The 14,401-nt window shown below is 26.8% G+C and overlaps 2 protein-coding genes across 5 annotated transcripts in view; both read left to right on the forward strand.

Annotated features, from left to right (window-relative positions):
• Positions 1–14,401, forward strand: part of CtBP (C-terminal binding protein) — an 84,690-nt gene that overhangs the window by 39,301 nt on the left and 30,988 nt on the right. The gene's annotated exons all lie outside the window — the stretch shown is intronic.
• LOC136974342 (uncharacterized) lies at positions 4,876–5,904 on the forward strand. Its single transcript, XM_067269197.1, has one exon. The coding sequence runs from the start codon at positions 4,876–4,878 to the stop codon at positions 5,902–5,904; it is 1,029 nt and encodes a 342-aa protein (XP_067125298.1).

Raw genomic sequence — 14,401 nt, forward strand, 5'->3', positions numbered from 1 at the left:
ATTATCAGACTCCAAGTCTGCTATATAAATGTTTTGGTGATGTATAATAGACGGGTCCAATTACAAGGTGAAATTCTTTCAGAAAAGTTGCAAATTAAGAAGAAATATGATACAGCTGAATGAATTTGATTATCTTATTTATTTAGTTTTATATATAAACTATAATTTTAATAATTTCAAATAGTATGAATTTATTGTATAACTTATTATTCATTTAATTATATAATATTATATTATTATTATTTAAAAGTACCAGTTTTAAATTTGTGTTTGATGTTTCAAGATTACATCTTTAGTAAACAAGCCATTCTACAGCAAAATTCAGCAATTTCTAATAAAAGTTTAGAAAATTTTAAACAAATTTATTATTATAAATGAATTACAAATGACTTTTTTCAGCAAATTCAACTTAATGAACTATTAAAGTTTATAAATTTCTACAAGAATATTCTTAATTTAAAATAGTACAGAATGGAAATTTAATTTTACATTACCATGTTTGAAAACTTCCTATCTGTAAGCATTAGATTTTGTTGATTTATAAAGTATTTAAAATATGTTGATTGTTTAATTTTATCAAATACTAGGATTCACTTTCCTTAATTATTAATGTTTTTATTTAAATATTAATTGCTAAGCCTAATGTTTTGTGATTTAAAACTTAATTAAGTTATATAGAAATAAAATATTAGTTCTTTTTCTTATTTGTACTATATATGTTAGTACACGAAAAATTAATCTCCACTCTTTTCTGACGTATGGAGGCTAGAAATTTCACAGTATTCTAATCTGTTTTTAATTTTATTTGGATTTGTTTTTAAGTAAACAGATTAGAATACTGTGAAATTTCTAGCCTCCGTATGTTAGAAAAGAGTGGAGATTAATTTTCTGTGTACTAACATATATAGTACAAATAAGAAAAAGAATGACTTTATCTGACTCCATCGGTTTTAAGATAAGAGTTTTTTCAAAGTAATTTTTATCTTCTACATTATTTCATTAAAATATTAGTTATTTTAAAATAGAATTTTTTTTCTAAGTGTGACTTCTCTTTTTATTCATAATTTTGAAATTAAGTTTGCTTAATAGTTGATCATGAAATGAATATTTTGTGATGTAAAATGTAGGGGAAAAAGTAGGGTTAGAAATATTGTTAGAGTAATAACGTTACAAATGTGGCATTGCATTAACGTAAGAAAATAAGCATATGTAAAGAAATTTATCAAAATATGAATCTAGATATTACTGAAGAGATTTGTTCCTGGATATTTGAAGTAAGAAACTATTGTGTATAAGTAAGAAACATGTTCTGAATAATGTATAAAATTTGCACAATATACAATATGTTATAATATAAGAACTTTAGTAACTGTTTAGATTGAAGTTCTACTATGGTGATTCGGTATCAAGAATTAGTAAATTTTATTCCAGTATACTATAATATATTACCATATTCAAAGGCAATTCCATGTTTCTTTTTAATTCAATATATTAAATTTTATTAGTTTATTGCATCATTGTTTCCTGAGAATAGTAAACATGAAATTACTTATTAATTTTGAATATACTGATGCTAATGCTCTATGTCAGGTCAGCAACCTTTCAGCAGTGTTGTGCCGAACATAAGTTATAGTGTTATTCTGAATGCAGCATGATTCTACCAAGTTTATTATATATATTATCAAAATTAGTCCGGTTATAACAAACTTGAAAAATGTCTAATTTTGAAGATAAGTTGTTAATTGAATTATGTTCTTACATGTGTAAAGTGCTTGCATAACATGTAGATGGTGACTCGAAGTAAATGCATGCACTGTAATAGAAATATACAAACAACAGATTCAATTTTAATGTACTATGGCCTTCGCTGAACTATGACTTTCATTTAAATGTGTAATTAATAATTAAAATATAATTTTTACTACATTTCTATTCAATCAGAGTGCCACTGAAAATCTTCTCACGTGCCATAGGTTGTTGATCCCTGCTCTATGTAATAAAAAAAATATATGAATGGTGTTCCACAGCCTCAGAAAGGTTGAGAACTACCAAATTTTATCATTGTTAGTTGAATCAACATAGATGAGCTAACCAATTCTCTAACAGTTATATTGTGTTTTATGGATTAAAACTATCAATATATGATAAATTTTTCCTATTATATATTCAATTCAATGGAAAAAGTATGAAAATGGCATTAGAAATGATAAAAATTTAAATTAATTTCTTGATTGCAGGAAAGTTTTTTTATTTATATTTTCAAAAGCAGGAAATGGTAGTTTAATGGTCATGCATTTAGAAAGCTTGGAGTTATTCATGATTATCTAATTTGAGAGGAAAAAGATTGGCTTGACCAATCTGGCATGGTCTTGATTGTAAGTGCTACAGCTTACTTTCTTAACTGTAGGCTGTTAGAATTTGTTTTGTGTGAAATAAGTATTTTATAATCTCTAGTCTCTATTAGTAGTAGTAATCCATCAGTCTATATAATTTTCCTATACCTTTATTTTACTTATATTTAAAAATTTAATTATTATTAAATATAATTTATTAATACTCTTTTTGGGTGGATAGCTTTTCGTATAAAGTTGAATCTGTTTATATAAAATCTCTAGTAAACAAGAAAAATATTTGAGATAGACAAGTTTCAAGATATTGAGGTTCATACACAGTAAACAATAATAGGTTTGATTGGAGGTACATTATTTTATTATTACAATAGTAAGTACAGTACATGACTGTATTAGGTATAACATTTTATATAGAACATTTTTGACATACCTTAACAGAGATGATTTGTCAATAGTTTTTGATGTCTGACTTTCTTCAACCAATAAGATGCAAGCCAAACTAGAAGCCAGTTGGAGAAAAGCAGCGTTAATTGCAACTATGTACTGTATTACAAGAAACATTTGTCAACTGCAATTTATGTTATCAAAATGTAGTCACTGAGCTTTGAATTTGTAATTGATACTTTAGTCTGTAATTTGAGATATAGAGGTTTTAGAGAAAATTATTTTAAGGTAAACATGGAAAATATGTTAAATTTTGGATGAAAATTTGAGGAAATAATTAATTTACAGATAAAGAGGTTTTCAAGATAAATTTGTTTCAGATAGACAGGTTTAACTATAATAGTTTTATTGATTAAATAAATATTTCAAAAATAATATCATTAAAAATGGCCTAATCAATTGCTTTTTTTTTTCTTATTGAGAAAGCTGTTTCTCTTTGTCTATGAAATCAATATAAATAGTTTACTTTCAGATTCTGTTTGAACTATTAGGTTGATTCATAGAAAACATTCAATAATTGACTATTTTAGTGTAAAGAATTGAAGGAAAACATCAGCTCATTAAATGATTGGAAAAATAATCAAATCAATATGTAATTTTTAAAATTAAAAAATATAGTTGTCAAATATTATGTATTAATGCAAATTAAAGGCTAGATCAATTTATTTGAAATTTCCTGTATAAAGAAATAAATAAATACAGCTGTTTTGACCAACAATTTATTGAGTAAAAAAAACAGTACTGATTGATTTATAGATATGAGGAATGAAACCAATAACACAGATGCACAATAAATGAAAAGCAAATTTTAATGAGATGTTCATAAAAAGTTAAAAATTCTTTAGATCATTATAATATTTAATACAAAATTATACCATTATTGATTAAACAATAATGGTTTAATTTTGTATTATTAAATATTATAATACATTGGGGCATAAACTAGTTAAACAGTATATTAATGTTTGTTTATAGCATATCAGATACAATATTATATCAGTGATCAACTGTTTTCAGAAATATTCTTTATTGATTTAATTAGATAGTAAAATTATTTCTTTAATATTTTCATGTTAAATGAGATTTAATATTGCATTTTAATATTAATTTTGTTTTTGTAAATTTAAGTATTATTGTTTAGTGATTGTAATCCTTGAAATTTTGTTAAATAATTTTCTTTAAATAATAATCTACTTTCAAATGATTTGATATTTAACTAAGTGATTATGAAGCCTGGTCATAAAATTCAATTTTGGAATCAGGAAATATTAATACCATCTGGTGTCTGATATAAAAGTTTTTTTTATTCTGTTTTGTTTTTATTAAATGAGTTTAGAATTTTTTTAATGTTAATTATTTAGTAATTATTGTGTTAAGGTTAAATGTATGAACTTTATGCAAATTTTGAAGAGAAGAATAGATAAACAGTAACTTCTCATCAAAACCAACAACGGTGCGTTATCAGATGTAATTACAATTTTTCACAAACGTTTTCGAACATAAAAGTTCTTCATCAGGTGAAAAAACGGACAACTTATACAAAAAACGTTCGATGGAACAGATTTTCGAAAGAGCCGTGCGCAAGATTCGAAATATTACTCGTGCGGTTGTCGTCACCGCTGCGCATGGGCGGAAGTGGAAACTTTCCTGTAATGTCATCCGTCATAAATGAGCATTTGCCATGCGACGGATAACGATAACTCCTCTTTGCCGTTGATACATTTTTTATCTCACGTTTGATAAAGTGAGAGCACCAACACGTAAATTAGAGGAATTCACGCACCATCTGATCGCTCCACACTTAGAAGACTACCAGTTCACCGTAACCAATAGTCAATGCCTCATAGAGCTCCTCAAGCAGATTGACACCCCCCCGCAATTTATTACGGTGCTCGACTTTAAGTCATTATATCCGTCGATCTTTCTACCACCGGCATTTTGTGCCATCCGAGACCTACTATTTAGAATAGTCGATGATGCTAACCTCCACCAGCAAATATTAGAGATGGCCCACCTGCTGTGCTACAACTCATTCTTTCAATTTAGAGGTACAGTCTACAAACAAGGAAGGGGTGTACCAATGGGGAGCCCGGTAGCAGGGGATTTGTGCGAGCTGGTAATACGGCAACTCGAAGAGAAAATCCTTCCTAACCACCTCCACAACGTACAGCTATATAAGAGATACGTGGATGACATACTCATCTTATGGAAGAGCAAGCCGGACATAGCGGCGTTCGTCGACTCATTTAATAACAACAGCTACGGCGTAACTCTGGGCCTGGAACAGGCGAATGACACGCATGTTCATTTTCTTGATGTTAGTATCATGGTTAAAGGAACCTCCATCCTCACAGAAGTGTACAGGAAACCGCTTGCAGACCAATTGTACATCCCCATAGGCTCCTGTGACCCCATACCGTACAAACTAGCAGCGTTCAACACCTTAGTGAAACGGGCGTACACCCATTCCTCAACAAGACACGCTCTGCAGAAAGAGATTAACACGTTACGCAGTATTGCTCAAAGCCATGGGTACTACAACCTTATAAGTAAATTAACCAAAAAATGGGGGAATTACCAACTGTCAACGCAGCATGAGCAAGTAACAACAGAGCATAAAGACAGCATACCGCTCACCTACAATCCATATTTAAGGAAGCTATATTTGGAAGTTGCCAAGAAGAAACAAGTCAGCATCACCTATAAAAGATGCCCGAATATATATCAGATGCTACGGAATGCCAAAGATCCCCCCAATCAAGACAAGCTACCGGGGGTGTATGCCATCCCGCTGACAGACCACAGGTGTGACGAACACTTATGGTACATCGGCTCCACTAAAAGATCACTAGGAGCGAGAATTAAAGAACATAAAGCAGACATCCGTCATCAAAGATGTACAACCGCTTTGGCACGTTACGCCACAGATCCTGATATACAGCCAAGGTTTGACGAGGCCAGGATTATCCACATCACACCCCTTATACACCGTTTGAGATGGATGGAGGCGGTACACATACATAAAACCGCCCGAGATAAAAAATGTATCAACGGCAAAGAGGAGTTATCGTTATCCGTCGCATGGCAAATGCTCATTTATGACGGATGACATTACAGGAAAGTTTCCACTTCCGCCCATGCGCAGCGGTGACGACAACCGCACGAGTAATATTTCGAATCTTGCGCACGGCTCTTTCGAAAATCTGTTCCATCGAACGTTTTTTGTATAAGTTGTCCGTTTTTTCACCTGATGAAGAACTTTTATGTTCGAAAACGTTTGTGAAAAATTGTAATTACATCTGATAACGCACCGTTGTTGGTTTTGGTGAGAAGTTACTGTTTATTTAACGTGGTGTGCGATTGATGAGTAAAGAAGAATAGATGTAATATTGCATGTTATCGGTAGAAGTCTTGCTATGATAAGATTTTAAACACTTTTCAAGATATTGAAAGCAATTTTAATAAGCTACAGAAATTATACAGAATTTAAAAATAATAAAATTTCATTTTTCACATAATGTTAGGAAGATCAACCAAGTAAATATTATGTAAATTAATAATAATTGTGATATTGATTACTTTATCATTTCCATTATTATGTCTATATAATGATTAAGGGCATGTTGGAAAGAAAATATTTATTAAAATATAATTCATCATAAGCAATATATTGAAATCATCAAATGTAAATTTCTAGAGTAAAATGATGTTCTTTATGCAGTTAGAAATTATCTTAACTTCCAATATTCAAATATGTCAAAAAAATTAATTAACAAAAATATGACATTTGAGATTAGTCTCGAGTTTTAAAGATTTATTGTTGTAATTTGGTAATTACTTTCTTTTAACATTTTTTGTAATTTATATACAATCTTTATAATTAAATATAGTATAAACCCAATCAATTCATTTGATTGGAAATAGCTTATACTCAAGCTCTTTGATGAAAAAAGATTGATATAGAAAATTTCTATTACTAGTTACAAATATTAATAATTAGTACTTATAAAATAATGTTACATTTATAGTAAAATTTATATACATAAACGACGGTTATTCTTAAGCAATGAATTTTAATGACTGGAATTTATTCATAAGAATAAATTTTATTTATTATACTTGAGTTTGATACAAAATAGTCAGCTATGAACATTTAACATTTTAATTTCTCCATTGGATAATTTATTTACCAGTTCACTTATTAGAAATTTTATAGTTAATATTGTAAACTCTGTATAACTTAGTCAAAATTTAACTGTGAAAGTAAATTTAATGTTATATAAAGTGTTATATTTTCTTGATCATATGACACTTTTCAATCACAATGACCTCCTCAACCATCTCTTAAATTTATGTGAAGGGATATCCTATTTACAAAGTATATGTAAAATAGAGATTAAATGTGTATTGAAAATCTACAAGCAGGAAATATGATATAAACAACAATATAGTTAAAATAATTATTAAATAAAATAAATCTCAAAATCATTACTTGATATTCATATGCTCAATTTATATTTATATAGTAAAAAATTATATGAAAGAACAAGGATTTCAGTTTGAAATGCAAAGTATTTGTATAGTCTTACTGTATCTATTAATGTTTTCACATTAGCAAATTAGCTTTTTTACTAACATGATTTATATCAAGTTAAATCTTGTTACCAAAGCCGAGGTTTTAGTTTTGAAAGTTGTTTCATAGAAAGGAGAAGAAAAAACGGATCTTAATTTTTTAATTATGTCATTCAAAGAAAATTGGAGATTAAAGTTACTATTAATATACATGGTGTTTTAATTATTAGAAGCTTTTTAAAATTAATAAACACTTTTAATATTTTGCTGATTATTTGAAAATGAAGTTGAGGTTTTCTTTTAATTATCACACATTAATAATTGCAGATATTCTTATAAAACTGAAATATATACTAATTTAGGAATAAAAGGTAATGTTAGAACAATTTTTTTTATTTATATGAAATTATTTTAATACTATAAAATAAAATCAGTCTTATATTCTTAATATTGGACTTTATAACTAACTTTAATAATAGATTTTAGATTTAAATAAAATGTTTTAAAAACAGTTTTATAGAAATATTAATTAAAATTCATTTATTATTATTTAATTAATTATGTGATGAAAATATAGCTCATTGAAAAAAATTGTGATCTTTAATTTTTTTAATGAGATAATGTAACTCCATCATATCAGTACTTTGATTAAGAAATATTCTAGTGTAATGTGATCTCTATGATATTAAAGACTAAATAATTATTTCTCAGCTGTTTCTATTATTTGACTTTTCTTTTATTAGATCAGTTAATATATTCATTATTCATTAGCTTAGAATCCATATTTATGAAGTTTTATTAGCTTTCATTAAACAGTTTATTTTCATTGATTTCATTAAAAAATTTGAAAATGAACAAAAAATTTATTATTATTATTATTATAAGTATTACATTTAATATCCCATATCAAATAATCAAAGAAATTACCTACATGTATCTACATACTGCATACTAGCATCTATAAAAGTAAGGATTCCCTAGGGTTTCACTAATTACCAACATGATATTCACAATACCCATCATGGGATATTCAAGCTTTTATGTTTTTGATAACAAATCATTTTTGACATATTTGTTTCTAGATCCTCATTTCTTATGAAATATAACATATCCATGAGCAGCCGAGACATATTCGACTTATAAATGATCATTGTTGTTAGACTACTGATGCTTCACACTCCATGAAAAACCATATGGTTTTTGGAATTATGGTTAAGAGATTGTCTACATGTATAACAATTTTGATATTCAATTGTTGACATATAGCTCTATGTCAAAAAATTTGTCATAATCTTACAATTCCAGTGTTTTCTAACTTTCAATGCTAAAATTATAAAATATTAAGCTACATCTGCTAATAATTTGCTGTATATCTAATTAACCTGCTATTTGTCTGTACTTTAAATAAAAAACTGTATGTGAATTGCTAAGTAGTTTTTAAATATTAATCATTTTAAGAAATTCAAAAAATTGCTATACATACGTTTATTTCAGAATAATTCATATTGTATTAATATTTTATAAAAGATATTTCAAAATGTATTTAATAATTGGGTGGATAACCTTTGATTTTAATTACATCATGAATTCTTTATGGCCTTGAATGAGTTAATTAATCTCTGAAAATCATCAGGTGTAATTCAGACCAATTTTTTTTTTTTTTTTAGTTTTTCTTTTAATTTGTAATTTTCTTTTAACTTTCCTTTTCATCCATCAGTCTTCATTTTATTATCTTCCATAGATTCTCTATAGGATTTAAGTCTGGTAAATTGATATTATTGTCTGTAAAGTTTGGGTTGACCTCATTGCGCATGAGCTGATGCAAGATCTTATTGGAAAATAACATTCCCATTCAAATAAAGTTCTTCAATTGAAGAAATCAAGAAATATTCTAGCAACTCTTGATACCCTGAAGAATTTAAGGTACTTTAAAGTTGTCACATGGCCTACATCTCTTGCAGACATGCATTCCCATATTTGCAGACATTCCCTGGATATTTGACACATCGCTTTAGTTGGATGAAAGGCTTCTTTTTTGGTTCTCCACACATGTATGTACATCCTGATCATCAAAAGAAATACAAAATCTTGATTCATCATAAAAAAATAATCTTATTCCAATCTTTGGGGGTCCAATTAATGTACTGTATACACCACTGAACTTGTTTCAGTCTTTATTTCATAGAGAGGTGTTTGTTTTGGAACAAGTTCATTTTCTGAAGTATGTGAACTGTTGTATTGCAGGACACATTTATTTTCTCTTTTTTCCATTCAGAATTATATCTGCTTGATTTAAAACAATTTTTTTTCTTAATGTTGCCTTCAGTTTATGTTCATCTATCAAACTTTAACATTTACATCCACAATTTTGATGATTATTTAAGATTTTCTTTTATGAATTCATTTGTTTTAAGATTTTTGATACTGTGTATTCTGAAAAGAAGTGATTTGGCAATTTCCAATTGAGATTTACCTTTGTTTTGTAAAAGTAAGATTGTTTTTCTCATTCCAGATAATATCCGTTGTTTCCCATTGCAATGTAAATTACACACTTTTACAATAACAAAGGTGTCAGAACATCTTAAACAATACTCCTATGTAACAACAAGTAATTCTAATAATATTTATTTTAAATATTTCATTTTTTAAAAATCAAAAAATTGGAATAAATTATTTATTGTTTATTAAAATGATGAATAATTAACACTACTTAGCATTTTCACATACTGTTTTTTTTTTTTTAATAGTCAAATGACAGGTTAATTAGATACTTAACAAATTATTAGCAGATATGACTTAAAATTATAAAATTTTAGTGTTGAAATTTAGAAAAGACTGGAATTGTAAGATTATGACAATTTTTTTCAGATAGAGCTGTATACTTGTGTGAATATAATAGTGTGTTTGTGGATATTAATGTGTTGAAATAGTGATATATGCAACTGTTATTTGTGTATGGTTTTTTTTAATGTTAATGGTATTATAAATTTGCACTTATATAGTTTTGTTTTTCCTTTAGAATCTCAGTTAAAGTAAAGAATGATAAGTAATTAGTGATAATTTTTCAATACCAATTGATTGTGGAGCTTATTTGTTAGCATAAAAAACAGGAATAACAATAGTAATTAACTACTTGATTGTAAATAAGAAATTTGATCTATTGGAATGATGATAACATTTTTGTATTGTATATATTCTGTATAGTGTTGTTTATTACAAATGTTGTTATTAGTTAAATTTCAACATGAGAGTTATTTTATTGAGTACTATATATATAGTTAATATCTGCATAATGATTATATTAAACTGTTGTAATAATTAAATAACCTATATTTTATTTTACAGTTCATTGCTTTTTTAAGTAATGATTTATTTTAAAAATCATTTATCAAGATCTTTTTTATCAGAATTAGTATTATTTTAAAATACTAATTCCGATAAAAGAGAACAATTTGGAGTAATATTTTACATTAATTGTGATTCATTGAATAAAGTATTGGAATTTAATTGAATTTATTATTTAATTAGAAGATATTACAAAATACACATTAACTTGGAGAATCATATTAAATAATTTTACAAATGAAAAAGTTTGCTTTTATTAAAGTATATAATTATATGTAGTATCATTGATTAAAGAGTAAAAATTCAATTTAATAAATTTACTAAATATTAATAGAATTGAAATTTAAGAAGTTTGATTTCTGTTTAATTAATATTTGTTTATGGATGATAATTACATAATCTGAAATACTTTATCCTTTAGCAATTTTTGACAATCGAATTTGATTTATTTAATTTTTATATCATTATCTCAAAAATAAGAAATCACTTGATCTTAAGTACGAATTTTTAATCAATAGCATTTATATTTTAAGCAGAAATGTTAATTTTCAAAACATTTTGTGCACAATTTAGAAGTAATAAATGATTAAAATTTCTTTGAAAGTTTTAGTTCAGTTATATAGTGCATAAATCATTTATCGCCCGAATGACTGGCCACTAAGAAAGAATTTTGTTTATAACCTGTATATTCAGAAAGATTATTGTTCTGTTAAGTTATAATTATATCTGTAATTGTATGACTCATTTTATTTTCTTAAAAACAAGAAGTAATATATATTTTTTCTAAGTATAAGTAGGATGAACTTCATAAGAACATTCAAAATCAACAGCATTATTCCACAAATGTTTGTTATTAATGTTCTTAAGTAATAATTATAAAAATATTTTTGAATTATTTTAAAAACTAGTTTGTTTTGTAAATTCTAACGGTTAAATTAGATTTTTTTTTTGATCGGTTTTATTATTAGATGGAATCTCTATGTATTGATATGTTAAAAAATTCATATAATTAGAAATTTTGAAGAAATAAGAAGCTAATGTGGTTATTCATTTTTCATACAGATGGAATAATAATAATAATTATTATTATTATATTGTATTTAAACTAATGAACTATTTAAGATAATTTTTACTTGAACTTTAATATTCGACAATTTATGAAAAACTTCGAAGCTACATAGACTTATTTCTAAAATTATAAAATTGATTTATAGATGTAACATAAATTATTTGCTGTTGTGCACAAATAATGCTTTGGTTCATTTCTTCTGATATAAATTTTCCTGTTTGTGCAAAAATCAAATGAGGCAATGCTTAGAATTATAGTTTTAATTAATGCTTGCAAAACTTCAAATAAAAATAATTTTTAGGAAGTTGTTTTTAAAATTACAGAATATAAAAGTTTTAATTGCTTTCTTTTAAATTTCAGAATAATTTTTGAATTATTTTAACTTAGTAATAATATTTTAATATTTAACATTATTTAATGTTAAAATGTTAACATTAGAATATTCTGATGTTTGAAAATAGTTTCTACATGAAATATTTTAATGTAATACAATAGTAATAATATAAATTCATAATGGATCACAGCAAAGTACATTTCAAGTTACATTTATCAAAAATAATAATAATTTCTGTTGTATCAAATACAATGAAATAAAATATCTGAATTACAGCAGCTGAAAAACTTTATTTAATTAAATTTGAGTTATTTCCCTTATCTGTTAATATAACTTGTCAATAACACTGTTAATAACTTGTCAAATTTTAGCTTTCAAATTTAAGTGTGCTGATTTGTGATTGTCTAAAAACAGAATTGAAATTCTAATTTGATATATAACATGCTATTACTAAATGATCTTCTGGATTATTTATCAGACTATATTATGGCTTGATAAATAATATAGCTCAATATGAATCCAGTGGATTTCTTGGTGATAGCCTATCAAGTAGTCATATATATTGTTATAAAAACGTTAATCTCTAAACACTTCATATTTTTAAGTAGAAGCCAATTTAAATAAGAAATATTGTATCTTAAAGTGGACTTTTAGAGTACATTTATGCTGTAGTACAAATTCTTTTAAGAATTTTGTGAGGCAGAACAAAATGCAATTCTTTTAGTAGCCATTAATTAACGTTGTTTTTGTTATGTGTATAAATTTTAACTTTTATTGGCAACAATCCCAACTGTTGAAAGCCAAAATCTTAACAGTTTACAACAATATTTATGTACTTACCATATATCCTTATGTGGAGAGATTGCCAGATTACATGGGCTATATAATAATACTATTTAATAATTAAATGGAAGTTGTTACAAGCCATGGTTGTGGAAGTCATCCCCATCTGGTGCAATGAATAGCCAGTATGGTTATATCTAAATTGATAGTTCTGGAAGCAAAGGTCAAAAACTAGATCCAGATAATGTAACTGACAATGCATCTGCATGGTAAATGGGAATTGTGGATTCTGGGCTGATTCTTTTCTTCCAGTACCTTCTAAATTAATTATTAAATATTAATTTAATTCTAATTATTGAATTTATCAAGAGATGATGCCTAATACCTATCTGTAGGCCAAATTACTCAACATTTAATTATTAAATAGTAGCATTATTGTAGCCAGACGTAATCTGGCAAACATTACGTATTAATCTAAAAATTGGTTAATGAATGTTTATATGTGGAGAGAATGTTTAATATAAATACCTTTGATAAAGAAAAAAGCTTTTTCCCCCCTCTAATGGTTTAAAAAGTCTGCTACAAGAATAATAGAAACATTTCAATATTAGAATGGCTATTTATGATTTTATATATATAAGTTCTGAATTAAAAAGCTTGAGATTTAAGCTACCACCAATGTTACTTCTCCAAGTTTTTGATTAATGTAATAGTTAATTTAAAATACAAAAGCATATATTTTCTGTAATAAAAAAAAAATAGAAACTCAATAAAATTTTGGAGGTATTCTCGTTGTATGTTGGAATTTTTGTAGAGTTCAAAATTGTCCTCAGGACAGAAAGAGTGGGGAGTTGAATTTTTCAAGAAAATTTACTGAAACCTACTATTAGTTAGCTTCTTCCTTGTCATTTAATATATCAAAGAAATTGCAAAACTGAATGATTTCAACAAAGATCAGTTTTTTGGCAAGTAAACTACAGATATTGTAAAACAAATGTTAACATTAGTACAATTAATTGTAATATACTACTACGTAAGGATGTGTGTGAGAGAGAGAGAGAATATTAGTGTTTTATATTTTATTTTATTTACAAAATTTGTTAGTTTTGAAGTGAATAGGCTAGATCTATCACATAATATGAAAATATTCAGTATGTGACATTATGTTGCATAGGGTTTATTACCCAAGTCCAGTAGGCACTGTGATGCAACAGCAAAGAATGCCATGCACTTGTGCCATAGCAACACAGCATTTTGATATGGATGAAACAACAGGGAGCCAAGGGTGGTGTTCAGAATCATCATTTGACAGGTTGGAAGAGAAGGGTTCACAATCTGAAAAACATGGAACTTGTTCAAGCAACCTTGCTATAGAGTCCTTGCCATATAACCTGCAGATCTCATATATTTCTGTCTGGAAATATGAGATTCCATAGTACTCGATGCTACTTGTCATAGACATCTTTCTGAGCTACCTTCAAGAATGCATCCATGTAGGTGGAG

Source organism: Centruroides vittatus, unplaced genomic scaffold (genome assembly GCF_030686945.1).
Source record: "Centruroides vittatus isolate TY-2023 unplaced genomic scaffold, ASM3068694v2 contig_347, whole genome shotgun sequence".
Lineage (NCBI taxonomy): Eukaryota > Metazoa > Arthropoda > Arachnida > Scorpiones > Buthidae > Centruroides > Centruroides vittatus.